The sequence below is a fragment of the Cicer arietinum genome, chromosome 6, assembly GCF_000331145.2.
Source record: "Cicer arietinum cultivar CDC Frontier isolate Library 1 chromosome 6, Cicar.CDCFrontier_v2.0, whole genome shotgun sequence".
In the NCBI taxonomy this organism is placed as follows: domain Eukaryota; kingdom Viridiplantae; phylum Streptophyta; class Magnoliopsida; order Fabales; family Fabaceae; genus Cicer; species Cicer arietinum.
The window spans coordinates 5,470,006-5,491,814 of record NC_021165.2 but is presented as its reverse complement, the minus strand read 5'-3'; the positions used below and the strand labels follow the sequence as shown (position 1 = coordinate 5,491,814).

Here is a 21,809-nt window from a genome sequence, read left to right as displayed (position 1 = left end):
GAGCAAAGAGCCATTCGTGCAGAGGAAGCTTTGCGGAACACCAGACATAAAAATGCTAATACCGCTGAGAGGCTTCAAGAAGAGTTTAAAATGCTATCAATGCAAATGGCCATGACATTCGATGCAAATGAAAGGGCAACCATGAGAGCGATGACAGAAGCAAGTGAACTTCGTGCGCAAAAAAGACTACTGGAGGAAATGCTGCGTAAAGTCAAAGAAGAGCTTCAGTCAGTCAAAGCTGATTATGAGGTAAAACTGAATGAACATTCCAACAAAGTAGATAATATGACAGTTCAGATGAAACAGATGTTGATGGAAATGGACAACCAGGAGCAAGTTGGCAAGGATTTCTCCGAGGAGAACCAGTTGCTAAAAGCTGAGAATGAAAAGCTTACTGTGGAGATCTCATGCTTATCTGAGCAAGTAAAAGAAAAAGAAACCTTAAGATTTGACTTGGAACTTGTGAAGAAATCACTTGAGGAATCTGAGAACCTGTTACAAAGTGTAAAGGAAGAAAGAAATGAGCTTGTGAGTACAATTGCTTTGTTGAAAAAGGAAGCAGAACGGTCACTTGATGAGCTAAATAGGATGATGCATCTCAAGGATGAAGAAGAGAAAGTGAGTAAACACTTGCATTCAGAGTTAGAAGCACTTGAGGCTCAATATAGTGACCTGAAACGTTCTCTTATTGATGATGAGACTGAGAAAGAAAAACTAAGAAAGCAAATTTTCCTTCTTAATGGCGAACTGAAGAAGAAGGACGATGCATTAACCAACTCCGAGAAGAGGTACAAGGATATTAATGGATGCACACAGAATTCCAATGAAATGACAAATCAAAGAGAGGAAATAAAAATGCTCGAGGTAAATTTACAAATCATAGTGGTCTGAGCAGATAGGTCCTTTGAGAAAAATACTTGATAATCAAATGTTAATTCCTCTATAGATATTTTCGTCTACTAATCATCATTTTCACGACACTGCATTTTTCCCAGGATAGAACTAATTTACTTCGGATAATTGAGGGTGGCATATTAACACAAAGATTTGTTCATGACAGGACCAGATAAAGTCAAAGGAGACTGCCTTGGAAACATTAGCTTCTTCATTTTTGGAGAAGCAAAGGGAATTTCAAAACAAAATTGAGAAACTGGAGGACAAAGTGGAGGTACTCAACCAGAGCATTGTTTTGCAAAAGGTATACTAATTAGTAGATTGCAACACTTAAAGTCTTAAAATAATATGCCGATGTGATGATTTTTTTAGCATATTACTCAATTGGCATATGATCAAAGTGCATTGATGAATGATGGAAATAAGAGAATGTCGACTATTATTTCCTGTCATTTGTGTTTTGTCTTAGGCAAAGTTTTTTTAGTATTTTTAGTTAAATGGAGTTTAAATTATAATGTGTGTCTTGCTTGGTATCTAGATTAAGCTTATATTTTTGAATTGTTGGTTTATGACATAAACGAATCGTTTATCTGCAATAAATATACATTGTTATGCACTTCAAACAGGCTGTTGCAGATAAGAGTTTTACTACTACAAGTGACAGATCTGGAGAAGTCAGAAGTACAGTTGAGCATCTCAACAATACGACATGTGTCTCGGAAGAAAATGGGGTTGTCTTATCATCATTCAAGAGGTTTGACTGCTTTCTACTTTCATTCTGACTCTTAAGTTTGTCCATGTTACTCATAAATTTGGGAATTGAAGATATTGAATTGTTTCATTACTCATTATTGATTATTTTCTGGTCATGGCAGTCATGCACATTTGTCAGAGAAAGAAGCAGAAATACCCGTAATTGATAATAATGGCGATGACAGTGTCGGCGGTGTTTTAACTGAATTATCATCAATGAACGAAAGAAACAAATCAATGGAAACCGAACTGAAAGAGTTGCAAGAAAGATACTCAGAAATGAGTCTCAAATTTGCAGAGGTAGAAGGTGAAAGACAAAAGCTTGTTATGACAGTAAGAAGCCTCAAGAATGCTAGGAGGGGCTAAAAATTTCTTCCTGCTATCTCGGGGCCTGCATTGTATAGTTGCAACACTGAAACACTTTCAAATGAATAATTTAATGTGTGCCAAGATATATATACCTCTTATTCCTTTTTTTCCACCCTTTTCTCCCTCCTAAGTCTTTTGTAAGGGTACCATTTTATAGAGTTTTCCTGGCAGTTTGGCAGAGTTTGTGATTTTAAGTATTTTTAGTTATCGATAGTGTTCTCTTCTCTCTCACTATTATGTTCCAGTAAGATCTGGTGATAATCTGTTTATTTTTTTTGCGGTTATATAATATTCTTTTATTGTACCCTTTAAATGATATTATAGTATAAATGAGAATATTACTTTTATTAAATTTAATATGTATACATTTTTTTTTTGCATTTATATACACATTCTTTTGTGTGTATTGACATTGAAGTGTTGTTTGTTATCCAATATTCTTTATCCTTGGCCTCTGTAGGTCTAACTTCTCATTAATAACTTTCCAAGCTTTTTGAAAACTTACACTACCTTCTCAGTCACAAAAATCTACTTATTTGACATCAAGATTATACAGTATGTCAGTAAGGATGATAATGGTGGACTTTGATACACAGCTCAAGAAAAATATTAAATGAGGGTTGAAGAGCTAAGGGTTTGAAGCAATTGATGAATAAAAGAATATCAAACTTTGATAAAAGAGACAAATACTAATGTAACTAATATACTAACATTTGTTTATAAAAGAAAATATATATTTAGCTAACAAACTTCTAGGATTATCATAGGTTGAATATTTGATGGGATAGAATTGGGCCAAAGTACTTTGGTTATTTTGAATGAAAGAAAAAAAAATAGAAAACAAGTTGTGTTTTGATTGTGCAAAATAATACTGATTTGTTGTAGATCTAATCATTTTAAAAGTGTATCTTTTGAAACTATCCCTACAATTAAGAAAGACTCGACTGTCATTACCTCAATTTACCGTTTTTTTTTTCTTCTATAGATGAGATGATATAATTATCACAAAAAAAATCACATATAAATGTGAATCTTGAATTCAAATTTGAGACATGATGTTCAACTTAATAATATGAACATTTATCAGTTGAATTAGGACTTAAAACATTTACTGTACATTCAATTACCTTAAACTTGACTCACCTTAAATTTACAATTTTCTCTTAACTAAAGAAATAATACTAACAGTTCCTTATAGAAATGCTCCTCACCGAAAATGGAAGAAACACCATGTGGACAAACACATGTTTATGCTAAATTAATTTATGCATTGACAATATTGGCATCTAGAAAGGTCACATTATTGGAAAGTGTTATGTCTGTATATATATTATGTTCACATGCCAATGTTGTTGTGTTCTAGCACAAAGAAAACATTATTTTTACAGGTAAAATAAAGAAAGAGATAAATGAAATTTTTAATACCGTTCATTAGCTAGCTATAATTACTTTTTTTATTAAAGAAAAACTATGTTTAAAAACAGAGATAATGTATATTTTATTACGAATTCGATTAAAGTTTTTATTAATTTTTTTGAAATTAACTTTTTATGTACCGTAAAAGGGAAAGGAAGAAGAAGAAATTAAATCTCATTTTGGTAACATGATAAAGAGGGCACATATAAATATCTTTTGAATACATTTTGATGATATAAATCTCACGTGTATAATCAAATAATTTTATGGCCAATATATTGACCGAAATAAATATTTTTTAACATAAAAATTGGAACAAGAGAAGATGCAATATATATTGCTGTACATGGGTGTACCAAATATGACTATAGAATTAATATTGGAATTGATAATTGAGGCATATTTGGGACCACAAGCGTATATTGTGTTGCTCCTCCTGCATAAACAATAAGGGAAATGCAGCAATTTTGTGGTCTGAAAAGGCAACGTGTCTAGTTAGTCCAATATTGGTGCAAATAGTGATTTGATATTTCACACTCGAAGATATTTTTGTCATTCAAGTGTGAAATAGTGATTTGTATATTCAATAGCTGAAAGTTTTGGAAATCGATTCTCTACCTTTGGTGACTTTAGTGTATTTTGGAGTAAAATTGGTGATTTAAAGTAAGTATTAAAAATTATTTAGATGAGAGATAATGATTGATAAAGAGAAAGATAAATACAAAGTCACCAAAGGTAGGAGATTCAAAGGTAGGGAATCCTTACCCGAAAGTTTTGGATCAAAACAAAATATCATTTCTCACTTCAATCAATTGATTAGAGTTCTGGTTTTCTCTTTCCGTCTTTTGAATTCTTTCTTGTTACCTATTTCTAATAACATCAAAAAACCAATGGTTTTGTTGGGTCAAGTGTGAGTGGATTACGACTACATAATTATTCACAAGGTAGTTATGTTGGTAAGATAAAAAAACGTAGAAGGAGTTTTAAAGTGTTCTCCGACATGCGAGCACATGATTTAGTAAGAACTCTACAACTATTCATAGAAGGTGGATAATCGTATGCTCCTAATAATAATAATAATATTTTTGCTTATGAAAAAAAGTAAAAGATCAAGAGATATCCACAAAACTACCACAATCTAAGTTACTAATATTTTGCCTTTAAAAAACTCAATTTGATCTACCATTTGTTGATGATAACCCCGTGGCAAGATTAATTTTGAGGAAGAGCATTGCGATGTGAATGTGAAGATCCACAATTATAGATAATTTTTGTAAAGAAAGTGTTAACAAATGTGTCTTAAATATAGAGAAAAAAATATATTAAAATTTGTGTAATTTAAATTTAGAAATTATAAAAAATATGATTTTTTATTTGAAAATTATTTTTTATTTCATTAACAAGTACTTCAAGGACAATTATTAAATGACTCTATTTGTTAAATGCAAGTGTGAAGTTGTAAAATTCTTACCTTAATTGCCAATTAAGTGAAATGTTGTAGGTAAGAAAGTGAAAGTAACAAAAAATACCAAAGTTTGGATAAGTTTTTTTTTTTTTTTTTTTTATCCTTGCTCCCATGTTTTCCGCCATATATAACGATTTATTTTGTACTAAATGGTATCACTCATTAATTAAAGACAATATAAATCGATTAATGAGCTATGGGACACTAAATAAATTATAAGGAGATCTTGAATTTAAATTCAAAAAAACTAATCTAATAACTAATTTATAAATAAATTTTTCTACTAATTACAATTAATAAGTTTCAGTAGTATTTATTAATTTAAGTTTTTTTTCTTAAAATAAATGAATTGAACTTTTCAAGTATTTATCAAAATAATATATTAATTATATAAAAAACACAGTCATAAATTATAACTAAAGACTAAAATTTATTAGTTAAATTTTACCCAAAAATAATTATTAGTTAATTTAATTTTCTAATTTTTAAAATTAAGAATAATTCTAAAAATAAAAAGTACAAAACAAAAAACTACAGTAGATTTAAAGTTATCTGAATAAGTATTGTATAATATTTTTATTATTGTTAATTGTACTCTATTTTTTTCAATTACACTTAAATAATTTATTAACTTACTTAAGTGTAATAGAAAGTAAAAAAAAATACGATCAAGAAAAGTGTAACATTATTTATCTCTTTGCAATTTTGTATTAAATATCTAAAATTAGTAAAGTATATTTATCCTATTTAATAGTTGATTGTAATTTTATTGGGGATGGGGACCTTGTGGGGCAAGGTGATCCCACCCTTGTTCCCTAAACATCTTGAAGGGGATTTTGTTCTCAGTCTCCATCTTAAAGAATAAATATTTTCGATTCACACAATTTTCACAAGTATGATCCCCACGTACAAAGGAAAATTGACATCTCATTTCAAACATAGTAGAGATCTACGTTATAAAGTAGATTAAGATTAGAAACATTTCTGTCAATTTATCAACATAATGTACCTGTTTGTCAAGATAAAAAAAAAAAAAATAAATAAATAAATAAATAAATAAACAATAAAGTAGTTTATGGCTTCCTAGTTTATAATTTACTTTTTTTAATTTTATTTTATTATTATAATTAAACTTATTTTTTATCTTTTATAGTTTATTTATTATAAATTAACATAAATTATTTTTAAAAAATATTTTAAAGTAAACAATTTATTTATTATAATTTAAAATATATATATATAAATATCAGATTAATAAATAATTTATTAATTTATTTATTATAACTTTTGAATGAACAAGTTTAAAAAAAAATTATAATCAACAATTCTTTTAGAAAAAAACAAAATAAATTTTCTCAAAAATAAGCAGATCCAAATTTGGCTTTAAAAGAGCTGAAACTAGTAATGATTTTCGAAAATTAATGTGAGTAAAAAAAATATTTAGTCAATAATTAATTCTACACAATAAATATCGACACCGACACAGTTGAAAACAAATATCCCAGTAAAAAAAGTAAAAAAAATAAAGATCCAACCAAGATGTATACAATAAATTCTACTATGTATTTTGCACCCAAAAAAACTCTACTGTACTATATATTTTTGTGTGTAAAGAAAACTATATGTGTACATATACATATTATCTCAGTGTCTCTAATTGGATCCTGATGAAGTTCATAATCTTTTTTATACAAACTGACCCAAACACTAATTAATTACAAAATTTACAATACTGTAAACGTTGTGAGTCTTGTACACAGGAAAAATATTTTCCGAATCAGGGCCTCCAAATGAATTGTTCCTAATTCATTATAAATATATGTATCTACATTATACCACATATTAATCCGTACACTGTAACCAAAGCCATTATTAGGGAATGATCTGTGCCAGCAGCTAAATCCAACGTTAGAACATCATTACTCAATACAACTCCTGTGGCTGAGTGTTTTTGTTTTGCCTGCATATTTTCAAAATCAAATATTAAAATCAATACCATATATATCCTACATTTAAAATTAAAATTAAAATTAATTGATAAATGGAAATAAATTAAAAGGTGAATTAAATTACCTCTGCAATAATTTGTCCATCTTTGTTTACTATCCGAAAAGCAAATACTTTGCTAGTACTAATTGTTTCTATGCACAAATTTTGGCACCCCACTTTAATTTGACAAGCTACTTTCCCTTTATTAATAATCTTATTACATCTTTTAACTTGAAACCATGGTTGCTCTTTGCTTCTACAATTATAATCATTGTCATATTTGTGTCCTTCCCAACATCCAAAAGCTAGTAATTTCTGCAAAATAAGATTCAAAAATTAATAAACATGTTTATTATTTAAAATTCACTCTCCCCAAAAGTACAAAATATTTTATTTACAAAGTACCTTTTTGATGGTACAAAGAACATTGCCTTGTAAATCCATGAGATTAACTTCTGATGTACCCTTTCTATCATAATTATCAACTCGATAAACTATGTGACCATTTGAATCATAGACGGTGCAACCATTAGAATGAAGAACAAGTGATTTCATCCATAGAGTATATGTTTCTCTTTTGGAACTTAAACATTGAGAAACAGAGGAAGTGGATTCTTGTTGAGGATAAATCTTGGCCATTCGTTGTTATTGAGGTTTTGATGTTCGAAATTGAGGAGGAGGTTATGTTTATAGAATAAGTTGTGATGATAGCTTATTTATATGCTTATCCTTGGTCCTACTAACTTGGCTGCTTCTTAGAAGCACCTTTTGGAGTTAAATATTATAGCACTCGTGGGAAAAGTGCTTCAAATTAATTAATTAGTAACTGAAATAAAAAGAGTGACGCGGATTAAACCCCCCGAATTTTCAATCACCAGTTTCTTTCTTCTTATCTGTATCACTCATATTTTAACATTAAACACACTTGTCTTTATTATTTGTCGTGCGTCATTGTCAGTCGCCTATAAAGAGTAACATAAATGTTTGCTCTTCAATTTTTAAGAGAATAAGTAAAACATAATCATTAAATGTGAGGCTTATTTTTGTTAATGTAAATTCAATAATAATCTCACGAGATACACGGTGGTCTACTAATGCATACATTCATTAAATCGATTAATTTATTTTTCATATATTTACAATATCGAAAAAACTTAAACGGTAAAATCTTAAAAATTATATTATCCAAAAGAATATAGATTGATACATCCGTAAAAAGAAACTCAACATTGAGTAGTTAAATTTTTCTAAATTTTTGAAATTGAGGGACTATATATTTTCAAATTTTAAATTCACGGAGAACCAAAATTGCAAAAGAATAAAATATAAAGAGGAAATATATATGCATTTAAGTCTTTTTTTATAGATAAGATAATATATTTCATACTAGAAATTTATACTCAATTGTAAAATTTCGAGATCGAATCAAGCACATTATATTTAACTTAACAATATTGATATATATCAATTGAATTAGAACTTAAAAGTCATTTTTAAATCTTATTATTACTTGAGTACGTAAAAATGTCTTCCTATTATTTTATACTATTTACTAATATTTATATGTGTGAGGTTAGTGTCTATGTCTTTTTGAGCAACTAGTGTGAAGGCTTCTTACCATACTAATGTGCCATAATAATTTAATTAAAGTTTAACCCGGAATGGGTGGGACAATAATGCTTTATGTGGATCGAGCACTAATCCGTCTTCATATCATTTAAATTTAGGTGAGAACAAGGTTATTTTTAAGAATTTGTGGGAATTTTATTTATCAACTAATAAAAATTGGTTACATAAATAAATTTATAAGTGATATCTACAATTTAATATTTTATTCACTTACAAATTTTGTTATTTGATCAATTTGTATTTATTAATGGATAAATTATTCACAAATTTTCAAAAGTAACCTAAGAAAGAACTTAAATTTAACGTTAAAAGTTAATAAATAATAGGAGGCTAGGCGGCCCAAGTACAATAATGTTATGAAGGCAATCGTCTTAATTTTTTTAAAAAATATATTTAATTAAAGTGTCTAATATTTTTTCATTTTTAATACTAAAATTACTTTTGTCTTAATAAATATTAAAATGATCTACTGAAAAAAAAGTACTACATGAAATAAATTGTATTAATTTTATAAATAGTTTGTATTAAAAGAAAAGTTGAGACATTTTTTTAAATAATTTTACTAAATAATATTAAAAACTTTAAAAGACTTCATCTTAAATTTTTTATGATAAAGATTAAAGATTAAAGATTCTAATATAGTAATGCAACTCTCATTTCACTCATCGTAAATTTCTTTCTTAATTGGTAAAAAAGTTTATAATACTTTTAACTAATTACTACTATCTTTGACTTTAGTTTAGTTCGGGATAACTAAATATCTTTTAATGAATATCTTTAATATCAAAGAATAAAAACTAATCAAATTAAATTTATTTTTTTTAAATTACTTTTGTCTTCACAATAAAAAGAGGGTCCTTGGTAATATAATGTGTCATTTTCATGAGGTGAGTCAAAGACTCAAAAAGTAAGCTACCAAATTCAGGGAAGTGGAATTAGCTCAAGGGACAAACTATTATGGAAAATATTGATTTTTAATTTCATCTTACTATTTGTGTTTGTGTGTGTGTAAGAGAGAGTAGACTTGGAAGTTTGGAGGCATAAGTGGAAAGTGTAATCATATCCCATTAAAGCACGTTTTAGGCAATACATTGGAAGTGGACCACTCAATAGTTTATAAAATACTTATATGTAAGCATGGAGCATAACCAACGCGGCTTAATTGTTCGGATGTGTTAGTTTAATTTAATTATATTTTTATATTAATTAATTATTTAACAAGCACTTATCAAAATGACTTTTCTTTTCGTGGCATTAGCTGAAAAGTAATCTGAAGAACAAAGTTTTAGATAGGATTCAAAAATGAAAACTAAAAACCACTTTCGAATTTAACGTAGTTCATTTCCAATTATAATAAAATGGTGGCTGTTGATGTCATTGTAGTGAAGACAAGTGTTAATTGCCTTTGCTTGTGTAGTTATCTGTTAAAATAAGGAATTAATTAATCATGGGTGGTGGCAGTTTATGTCATGAAACAGACAATGGAAGCATATTCTTGTTTAATGTATACACAGCATAATTAATAATTATCCTTTGGGAACAAAGTGGGTGTTAGGTTAAGATAATATGCATTATGCGAATAAATTATCTTATGTTAAATTTTTATAAGTGTAATTGTTATGCAACGTTAGGTTTATACTGTTAATACATCATAATTATTTATATGAATAATTTTAGATGTAGTTTTGATAAAAATTAAATTTATTTATTAATTTAATAATTGTGATTCAATGAGATTGTAAAAACTATTTAAAGTGAACAGTTTATATAAAATAAATTCAACTTTTATTTAGTTAATCTTAAAGGTTTTATATCAGTTGTTTTTTTTAAAAAAAACTTATAAATTTTTATTGAATTCATACACATTTTATATTTATGAAAAAAAAAAGTTAATTAAGTATCAAAATTTCAAATGATCTTATAAGGTGATAAAAATATTTTTAGTCGTAATATATGTTATACAATTCAATGTGCGTTTTAATTTAAATATTTATAAAATATACATTTTGTAACTATTGATTTAGAAAAAGAGAAATAAATATAAAAGGTTCTCTTAAATAAATCCAACGTAAGGTTCATTTCTAATTATTTAATTATTTAAATATATATATATATATGTGTGTGTGTGTGTGTGTGTGTGTAATAATTTGTCCATCAATAATTGAATTAGTATCTCATATTAAAATTTCATGGACATCAAATTGATAAAAACACATCAAATTAAATATGAAAACACTTATAAAAGAAGACATAGAAAGAAAAAAAAAATAACATGCTATTATTAAATTAAGTAACAAGTAATCGAATAAACTTTGGTTGGAATCTAATTCTTCTTTGATAATCTTATTTTCCTCATTTTGTGATTATTCTTTATATATTACATAACGAATGGTGCAATTGCTTTTAGTTAGTTTCTGTCATTCAATTTAAGGTTTCTCACTTATTGCCAAAAAAGTACTTACGCAGATAATTGACTTGATGTAAAGTTTCTTTTAAGATGTTTCACTTTGGTGGAAATTTAGTCCATCTTAATGGCTTGTTTGCGTGAGTAACTCATATGCTAATTATGCATTACATATTCGAAACATAAATAATTATAAGGCCATGCATGTCTCAAGCGTGTATATAATTGAGTATTGTATACTTAGACAGACATATCCGACCGAGTCAATCAAAATGTGTCGAATGTAATCAAATTATTCGAAATATATTGATTAACTATTTGGTTGCAACGACATGCATTCATTAAGTATATATATATTTGAAAGGCATTCATATATATATATATATATATATGAATCAACGACATGCATTCATTAAGTGTATATATATATATATATACCAAGAATCTTAAAATACTAATTTTATTTTAAATTTAATTTATATATTAAATAAAAAAAATTACATTATCAATCAATTACAATTATTATATTTTTAATAATATTTAACTTTTATCATAACTATTTATAAATTATTTACATTATCGATTAACCCACTGTATAAATTGTTCTGTGCATAAAAATTAAATTATTTTATTGTTAGTCTTGTACATAGAGTTCTAAGTGGTTGTCTTAAAAAAATCTAATCTATTTTATTTATATTCTGTATAAATGGTTAATTGGCGAGGCTTCCATTATTTCCCTGTTTAATTGGACAATGGGCAACCCACCCCAGATTATATATGGCTATGAGATATATACCCTAATGATAGAGAACAATATTGCCAAATAGTATTCGATATGGATTGAGTGGGAAACAAATCAAGAAGAGCTGAATAATAATTAAAGTATGTAGAGAAACGTGTTATGTTGCATATGCAATTGTGTTTTTATTTACACGTTTTTATTGGCTCCTTCAAAGTTCAAACTTGAAACCAATTCCGTACACTTAAATCCATATTAATACTAAGAAGGTCTACCTATAATTAGAAGTAGAGTAGGGTGGTTCCTTGCACGACAGTAATAAAAAAGTCCAATCTGCATGACAACAAATTTAATCAATTAACTGCTCCTCTTTCATTATTTTAAGCCACATATTTGATTTCCTTGTTTTTACTTGTAAAAGAAATACCTTGTCAACTTATAACAGTAGTTTTTTTTTTTTTTTTAATATCCAACTTCATTTTATTTTTTCTTTAATATATTCTTCTTTTATAAAATTCAACATAATTAATGATTTTTTTATAAATTATCATCAATAATATAAAAAATGTGGACTTTTTACCAAATTCTTGATATATTTTGTTTGGTTTAAAAAGTTATTGATATTTAGTAAAAAGTTAATTAAGAATATATTTATGATATAGTCACAATGGTATTCTTGATATGTTTTATTAGACACCAACATAAGATATATTATATATAAAATATTTTAATAAATTTTATATATTTAATTTTAGTGTAATGGTAATTTTACCATTGAAAATTATTGTCCATGAATTTATGGTACAGTCTATATCAAACTCACATAGGATGAAGAATTTGTAAGTCTTTTTTAATCACCAAAGATTAAACTTTAGTCATCTTAAAAATCTTTAATATTTATAAAATCGGTTATTTAAGTAAATAAAAATACAATGTTTTTGTTTTTATTATTATTATTATTATTATTATTATTATTATTATTATTTTATCGAATTGAATTTGATTAAATTATTGTCATAATCAAGAACCGTTTTAAAGAGTATTGGGATTTTTATGGTGGACAACTAAACTTTCAAACTATTTTCCTTGTCACATACATTACTTTTTTCAAGTTACCTATTCGAAGATATCCAAACTAAACTAGTGTGAGGTGTATTTGAAAAAAGTTGGGGTGTGAATAACAGCTTTGAATATGGTGATAGGTACTGCATAAAGGTGGGGGTGCAAGATTCATGGGCCACGTGCTACTTGGTCTAGTTGAGGAGTTTAATTTGCTTAGCTTATTGGTTTTATTAAGTGGGAGATGCTCTTCCTCCATAAAATACAATAATTTACCGGAAACTTAGATATGGTTGTAATTTTTGCACTAGTGAGCAAACATGAATAATCACTTTATTAAGTTATTAGAAGAACTTGATGCTGAACATACTAGTTTTTTTTCTTTATATACATTTTTTTTTCATTTTTCTTAAATTGACCAATATATTTTATATTAAAATTTTATATTAAATTTTGTATATTAAATTGTCATAATTTTTTTTACCTTTAAAAGGTTGCATTCGTGTTTACGACGACATAAAAGATTTTTTTAATGCAGTAAAAAGTCTTTTTAATTTTTTATTTTATTTATTTTTTAACTTTTCTATGATAGACAATAAATGGTCGCATCTCAGGATAAAAAAAAAAAGACCATCATCTCATGCGAATGCATGATTAAATGCAATCTTCTGAATGTAAAAAAAAAATATTTAATAGATAAATTTCAATTTATAATATATTTATTAGTTTAATATATATATATATATATATATATATATATATAAATATATATATATAAATATATACGTACAAAAATTTCTACTAATACGAGCTGGTTAATTGCCAAAATCATATCTAATGAGTGAAAAATTTATCCTCTACCCCCATTTTTATATTTATGTCCCCACAAAATTTTGAAAAGTGAAAATGCCAAAAATACCCTTATTTTTTTCATTTTATTATTTTCTAAGACAATAAAATGATTTTCGGTAGGTAAAAGTTTTCCGGTAATTTCATGAAAACTATTTAGAAGAATTCTGGTATACATATTGTTTCTGGAAAACTTTTTAGAAATTTTCCGATACACAAGGTATTTACCGGAAAACTCAAAAAAAAAAATTCCGGTACAGAATGAAAAAATAATAAGGAAAACTTTCTTCAACTTTTTCGATACAGAAGGTGTTTTCGGATAAGACAAGTTTTTCAGTACCCGCCTTTTTTTTTTAATATACCATAAATTAATAATTAACACACCATAAATACACCATTAGATAATTAATATTTCCTAAATAAATAATATACCATAAATAATACACTATAAATAATATACTATAAATACACCATAAATAATTAATGTACCATAATTAATATACCATAAATAATAATTAATACATTCGACCATCACCCTCCTCCTCGTACCTTCCTCATGCTCCTGATCTTTCTCGTGTACAGTCTATGTGTACCGTCTGATCCTCCTCATGGATAGATATATTCTTACTACAATTTTTCCGTCTCTAGCTCTAGCCTTACTTACTAGAAAAAAAAAATTAGTTAAAATCAAATCTATTAAATAAATACTAATATAATAAAAAATTAATTTAAAAAAAGTCAAACAATTACCAGAAAACTCGTGGACGAAGTTTTCCGGTAGCTTTCGAAAATGTTACGTTGAAGTTTTCCGGTAGTGTATTTTTTCTGGAAAACTTAAAATAAGTTTTCCGGGTGTGATGTTATGTACATGAAAACTTTTTTTAAGTTTTTTGGAGTTGAAGTTGTGTACCGAAAAATTTAAAAAAAAAAAATCGAAGAAAAAGAATTTTTTGAGCTTATTCCGAAAATGTTGAAATATAAAAATAGTCATTTTTACTATATATGAAGGTATTTTAGTTTTTTTTTATATATTTTGGAGGTACATGAATAAAAGAGGGGGTACAAAGTTAAAATTTTCCTAATGAGTTGCTTAGAATTGAAAGGGTTTCAAATTTGGCCCAGACAACCGACACAAGTGAATAGTGAGTTGTGATTCAGAATCAATCACTTCATTGCACATTACTATTTAATTGAATTTATCTTTTTCAAAATGGGTCCTCAGAAACACATAAGCCTAGCACACATTTAGCTCGACTTAGAATGATGGATCAATTTTATTTCTGCCCAGCTTACATTTTTAGAACGAATCCATTGCATTAATTACATTTTCACATTGCCTCCTTTTGATGGTTTTCATGATATTATTTTCGATCTAGTTACCAAGTTGAGCGATTAGCATAAATTCATTCTTGGTTATTACTTTTTTTCTTTTTAAATTCATTCTTGTTGTTACTTTGCGGTGTGTTTGAAAAATATTAGTTATTAGTTAGAGTTAAATTATATATATAAAAAAGAAAGTGAAAATTTAACTCTAACTTATTATATATCCCAATGTGTGACAAAATTAAACACTAACTTTGGGGTACCAAAAAAATGGAATATTTGAAATTGAGATATAGACATTTGCAATCATATGATAAAGTTGAAGCTAATTAATAGATTATTACTAACAACACATTTTAATTATATGTTTTATAATATAATTTTTTTATTATTAAAATTCACATAAATTCTACTAAATTATATAGATCTCACATGAATTTGGTGGGACCTCTTTGAATTTTAAGTGATTCAAAATGATGCATTAAAAATATGTTTTTCAAAAAGTGTCCTACTAATATTATTTTTTAATGTAAAGTGAATAATATCAACTCTTAATAAACAGATTCATATTTTTTCATCCCACAATATTTGTCACATTTGATTATTTCATACAAAATAAAAAAAAAAAAAAAAAAGAGAGAATGATTATTTTACTAATTTATTTTACCTATTGGTTTATTTTTATTGTAATAAATATATAATGAAAATTAATAACTTGAAAGTAGTCTAAATTATATTAATTAAAAGGTATAGTTGAGAAAAAATAACTAAAATTGCATTAAAAATTTAAAAAATTAACAATTTTTTTACAAATATATTTTACAAATACGATAAATATTTTAAAATAAATAAAATAGTTGATATAATATACACATACATTATCAATCGACAATTATAATCTTCACTCATAATTTGTTGATTTGATTAACTTCACATTTTAAACAAACTAAATTTGTAATTAAATTCCATAGCCCACACAAGGATCAAATCCTTTTCCACCCACTTGCCTATGAGAGCAGCTTGAGATCAATGAATGTTTTATCTGCACATCATCCTCTTTTTAGATATTTACCTTCATATTTATATTCACACACATGCTAAATTTAATGATGTGTTAGAACCTATACCGTTTATTTCACCTATATAAAAAAAAGAACCTATACCAGCTAGTACATTATTAGCATCTTTACCGAAGTTTTAGTTCCAAAAGACATACTTAAATGTGAAGCTACATTATCGATCATTATAATAATATTTTTTTTACAACCATTATAAATTTATAATGAACTTTAAAATTTTATAACAAAAACTCATTTTAAATAAACATTTACTTATTTCAACAACAAAATTTATAAATTAATAAACTTCTGTAAAGTTTTTGAATTGTTTATAACGTTTATTAAAAAAATTCAAGTTCTACAAAGATGAAGTTTTATAATAATTTATAAAGAGATACACTTCTCAACTTATAACAATGAATCTAATATAAAATCTAAAATAATATTATAATTTATTGATTTAAATCACTCTATGTATAAAAAGAGGTATTGAGTTAAATTTAATATAAAATCTAATAAATTAAAACTCTTCAAAAAAATTAATTATTTTATCCAAACATACTCTTAAAGAATTTGTGTATTTAATTAATTAATAAAGAGATATATATTTTACATTTTCAATAAGCAATTACATTGTTTGGAAACATTAAACAATATTTTATATCATATTTGTCGTATAATTTTTTTGGTATCAGATTGGTCCTTTAAACTATAAATTGTGTACATTGTTACGTCTTTAAACCATTCTGACGCCGATATGGTAGATCTGCATAGATTATAATTCAAAATGTATATTTTGTGAAATTCATCAATTGAATTTATTTAGGTTCTTCAAAGGGTTTACAATGTCACAAATTAAATTCAGCTTTAATACGTTTTTATTAAAATTAAAAAAAAAAATCCTACATTGAATTTGTTTAAGTTGTTCAAATTCATTTATGTTTATGAATTTTGGATTTTAAACTGATAAATTAAACTAACGAAAAAGAATTTTTTGAATTAAAAATCTATGGGGGCTTACATCAAGATTGTTTACACGTTTTTTTAAGACCGTGCAAATACTCTTTAACGAAATTTGATGGAAAACTAAACAAAAAGATAAGGACACACATATTTTATGACTTAAATGATGAATATAGTAAAAAAAAAATCTTAATAGAAGAGTCTTTCTTTTTTTTTTTTTACAAACTTAAAAGTATAATAATAATTTAAAAGATAGCATTGTATTTTGCCGTTTATTTATATATGCTTCTAAACCAATCCTTTGAAATAATTGCTCTTGAATCAATTTTGATTACGCAGCGGAATTAATACCGCACGACACATTAGGTCGCTTTAATTGCACACACCTTAATTAATGCTTTAGAAACACGATAATATATCATGTAGAAAGTTGAGTTTTTTTTTTTAATACTCTTATTTAAAAAAAAAATACTAAAATACCCTATTTAAAAATAAACACTAAAATGTTAAGTCCAAGTTCTAAATGGCGACTTTCCACTTAGAATTAAAAAAAAATCAGATTTTTTTTTATTTAATTTTTAATAGAATTATATATATAATTAATTAATATAATTTATAAAAATACATAAAAAATAAAAAAAAATAGAAATTTTAAATTAAAAAAAAAATTTAGTAAACCGAAGTTCCAAATGGACATTTATCAAAAGTTTTTTTTAAAAAATTTATTTCAATTTTTGTTGATATAACAAAAGTAATTAATATATATATATATATATATATATATATATATATAATTGATATAACTCAAAAATAGATAAATAAAAATTTTAAATTACGATAAAATTTTAGGAAGTCCAAGTTCGAAATACCAATTTCTCAAAGGTTTTTTTTAAAAAAACATTTATTTCAATTTTTTTTCAATATTTATTGTAATAACAAAAATAATATATATATATATATATATAGTTATAATTATTATAATTCATAAAAATACATAAATAGAAATTTAAATTACAATAATTGACTAGAGCTGACTGTAACATTTGAACAATATTTTCGAGTATGGACAGTTAATCGACATAGTCCACATTTTCTTGGTACTTTTTCTTTAACGTCCATTTCAGTTCTAATACGGGTACTATTTGGAAGACCTTTTTTAATTCTCTGCATTTGAGGATTGTGATACAATGATTCACCTTCATATGTGGGCCAATATCCTTCATTAGGTATAGGTGGAAACTCTTCTTTGTAGATGTTAAATACATTAACAACCTTGTACACGTTAGGTAGAAGCACTAAATAGTTTTGACGAGCATAAGAACATGCAACTATAACATGTGAACAAGGAACATGTATAGCCTGAAATTTTCCACAATCGCACCATTTTCTTTGAAGGTTGACTTCAAAATGACCAATTGGTCGCACCTCTCTTGGGTTTACTGTTTCATGCACCATGAAAGAATAATGATTTCGGTCGAATTGCATGATTTGGTGAGTATTAGATTTATCAACTTCACATTTAATCTTGTCTATGCAATCGTATGTGTATACTCGACCAGAAGCTAATGATGCCTGATGTTGTTATCCCCTTTCTGCATATAAAACTCCCGATCTATAGTATGTTGATTGTACCAAAGTAGTGATTGGGAGATTGCGTGTACCCTTGAGCACTGCGTTGATGGACTCATAAACGTTTGTTGTCATGTGTCCCCATCGTCGACCTTGAGAATAAGCCATAGTCCATTGTTTTGGGGGGATATTATCGATCCATCTTAAAGCCTCTGGATTTGCCATCTTGATTTCATTGCGGTAATACTTGAATGATGGCTCATTTAATGCATATCCTGTTAGAAATGATGTAAAAATTATCAAATATGATAAAGTGATAAGTGGAAAATATAATAAGAAGAATTAGATCATTACCCATACAAACAAGTTTTCTTTGAAGTTCCTTGTCCTTGAACTCTATCACGAAATTTTGTGTAATGTGTCGAATGCAGTACACATGTGTTGACGGAAGATCATTCCAACCATTATTTGGATTATTATAAGCACTCTTAATGGATTCGTGTCTATCTGAAATCAGACAAACTTCGACTTGAGGTGTTACATACCTTCTTAGATTTTTCAAAAAAAAGCTCCAAGCACCCCCTGTCTCACCTTCCACAAGTGCATAAGCAATGGGAATTGTATTTTTGTTTCCATCTTGTGCAACAGCAAGCAAAAGAGTCCCATTGTACTTTCTGTACAACCAAGTTCCATCCACGGAGACAAATGGTTTATAAAATTTAAACCCAAATATGCACGGAGGGAAGGCCCAAATAGTCGTTTGAAAATTTTTGACCCCTGTAATAGAGTATTATCAGAATATGGAAGTGATACTTCCATTTCCACAATAGTTTCTGGTAGAAATTTTTGCATAGCCAACAACCACCTTGGAAGGTCATTGTAAGACTTTTCTCAATTCCCATAAATCGTTCTGATAGTTTTGTTCTTTGTCATCCATGTCTTTCTATAGGTGATTGTATAGTTGTATCGTTCTCGAATATGTGCAATGATCACCTTCATTTTAATTGATGGATCAGCTTTCAAAAGCAACTTTATGCTTTCACATATGATGTTAGAGTCGAGCTTGGTACGATCCTGTGACATAGAGGAATTTGCGCAATTGTGGGGCCCTTTCAAACGACCAATCACCAATTGCTTACTTTTTTGACTTAACGAAGTCCTGCATTTGAACAAGCATTGTGGATTCACACATTTAATTACATACCTGTATTGATCAGATTTCACTACACGGTAATTGAGGGAGTGTTTTATGTGATAATGCTTAATTGCAAGTTGACAATCTGGTTTGCTATTAAACTTCATTCCAATCTCAAGAGATGCATCTAATGGAGGTGGTTCATTAGATGACATATCAAATTCATCTCATTCTAAATTCGGAGGATTGGTAAGCATAATCCAAATATATTTTATACTATAGTACGATTCATCTCATTCTAATATCTTCAAATATATTTTTATTCTTTGCTTATTACAAGACTCATCTCAAAATTTAAGATCACTTAGCCATAAACACACTGCACCAAATTCTTTAATAATTCCATTGTTGAATGAAACCGAGTTTGGTAACGTATCACAAATAGAAAGTTATAAAATAGACAATTCACTTATTACTGCTTTAGTTGAAAGATGAACACCTGAAACTCACACGTCTGAAACTCACACGTTTCATCTTCCAACGGGTGAATGTACCATAACATTAGAAGATGTTGTGTTGCTTCTTGGCTTACGTGTTGGAGGTAAAACTGTAGTATCATGGACATATGATTTTTTAGATTTGTTAGGAGTCATGCCACCTGAATCTCAAAGAAAAGGGAATTTTATAAAATTTAAATGGCTAAGAGAAACATTTTCAATGTTAACTCCATAATCATCTAATGAAGAAATAATTATACATTGTAGAGCATACATTTTATAATTGATTGGTGGCATATTAATGCCTGACAAATCCCACAACAGAGTATGTGGTTGCACTTGTTGAGAGATTTGCAAGAGACAGGATAATATAGTTGGGGTTTAGCGTGCTTGGCAACACTTTATAGAGAATTGTGTGGTGCATCTGAACCCGGTGTTATGTCTATCGGCGGATGTTTACATCTACTTCAAACGTGGGCATGGTACCATATGCCGTTTCTTGCACCAATAAGTAATCTTGAGCCTCATTTTCCATTCGCAAAAAGGTAAAAAAAAAAAAAAAGTTAAATATTATATTTATAAAACTATCAATTGATTCACTAACATTCAAATTTATTTTCGTAGATATAGTGGAAAGGGTTTGAAATTTGGCGATACACCTCGTTATCATACCGTTGGATATCAATCAAAAATTGATCATATGACCGCTAACGATGTAATATATTAAAACATTACATTATTTCTATTATTTTATTTTTCTTATGCATATATTACTAATAAACTTATTATATATCAGTTTATCTGGAGGTCATATCTACGTCTAACATATGATCATCCAGAAGACAATTGGCTATGGAATGCATCTATATATTTAATTTGTTTCTACATAATAGAAATGCATCAAACTGATAGAGTGAAACTACAATTTGGACTACCTCAAGAAATTCCACATCCTCCGAGGAACATGAGAAAGTATCATAAGGTAGATTTGCATAAACAAGTTGACTATAGTTGGGCATTATTCTACGAAAACGAGAACAAAGAGTGGAATGAACGAGAGAATCATATTCTTCATGGTCAACCTCTAAATGTTGAATTCAAACCAAGTTATGAATACATAATTTGGTTTTGCAAAAATTCTAAACGATTTATTTCTGTAGAAAACCAATTGGTTGATCCTCGTGTCAATCCAACTCAACCTCCACCCCAACCTCCACCACAATCTAGCCAACATTTTTTTACCCTCAACCTCCACCGCAATCTAGTCAATATTTTTTCACCCCTAACCTCCACCACAATCTAGCCAACATTTTATCCAAGAATCAATACCCAACACAACACAACAAAATCAATATTATATACCAACACCTCCTGACACTCAACCGCCTCCTCATAATTTTACCCACACACCACATCCTCATAATTTTATCCACACACCACATCAATCTTACAGGTTCACGCCAGGGGAACATTTTAATTTTGACAGTCAACAACCACATCAAGAAGACAATCGTCGACTGTCATTTGCATCAAGTGAAGAGGAATTGTTTTATAACACGTTCAACAGTTGTCATAATACACCTGAGTTCGCTACCCAGTTACTGAATAATATGTGTCAACAAAACTTTCAAATTTCAAGCTTTGGGAATGCATATACTCCGTTGAATCAAATATTCAACTGGACTCAAGGTGGAAGTA

At 27.5% G+C, this 21,809-nt stretch overlaps 2 protein-coding genes across 2 annotated transcripts in view; one reads left to right on the top strand and one right to left on the bottom strand.

Moving 5' to 3' along the window:
* Window positions 1–2,368, top strand: part of LOC101513615 (uncharacterized) — a 5,391-nt gene extending 3,023 nt beyond the window's left edge. The window contains exons 7-10 of the mRNA XM_073370117.1: window positions 1–864; window positions 1,061–1,198; window positions 1,521–1,648; window positions 1,770–2,368. The exon at window positions 1–864 is cut by the window's left edge and continues 3 nt beyond it. Of these exons, the coding sequence (XP_073226218.1) occupies window positions 1–864; window positions 1,061–1,198; window positions 1,521–1,648; window positions 1,770–2,013 (1,374 nt within the window). The 3' untranslated portion in view covers window positions 2,014–2,368. The remainder of the gene's footprint in view (window positions 865–1,060; window positions 1,199–1,520; window positions 1,649–1,769) is intronic.
* Window positions 2,369–6,383: 4,015 nt separating this feature from the next.
* On the bottom strand, window positions 6,384–7,586 carry LOC101514160 (protein LURP-one-related 4). The gene is made up of 3 exons (XM_004503706.4): window positions 7,292–7,586; window positions 6,971–7,201; window positions 6,384–6,857 (listed from the first exon to the last, which is right to left on the bottom strand). Exons 1-3 carry the CDS (start codon window positions 7,523–7,525, stop codon window positions 6,723–6,725), a joined length of 600 nt encoding a protein of 199 aa, XP_004503763.1. The 5' UTR covers window positions 7,526–7,586; the 3' UTR covers window positions 6,384–6,722.
* Between the last annotated feature and the right edge of the window lie 14,223 nt (window positions 7,587–21,809).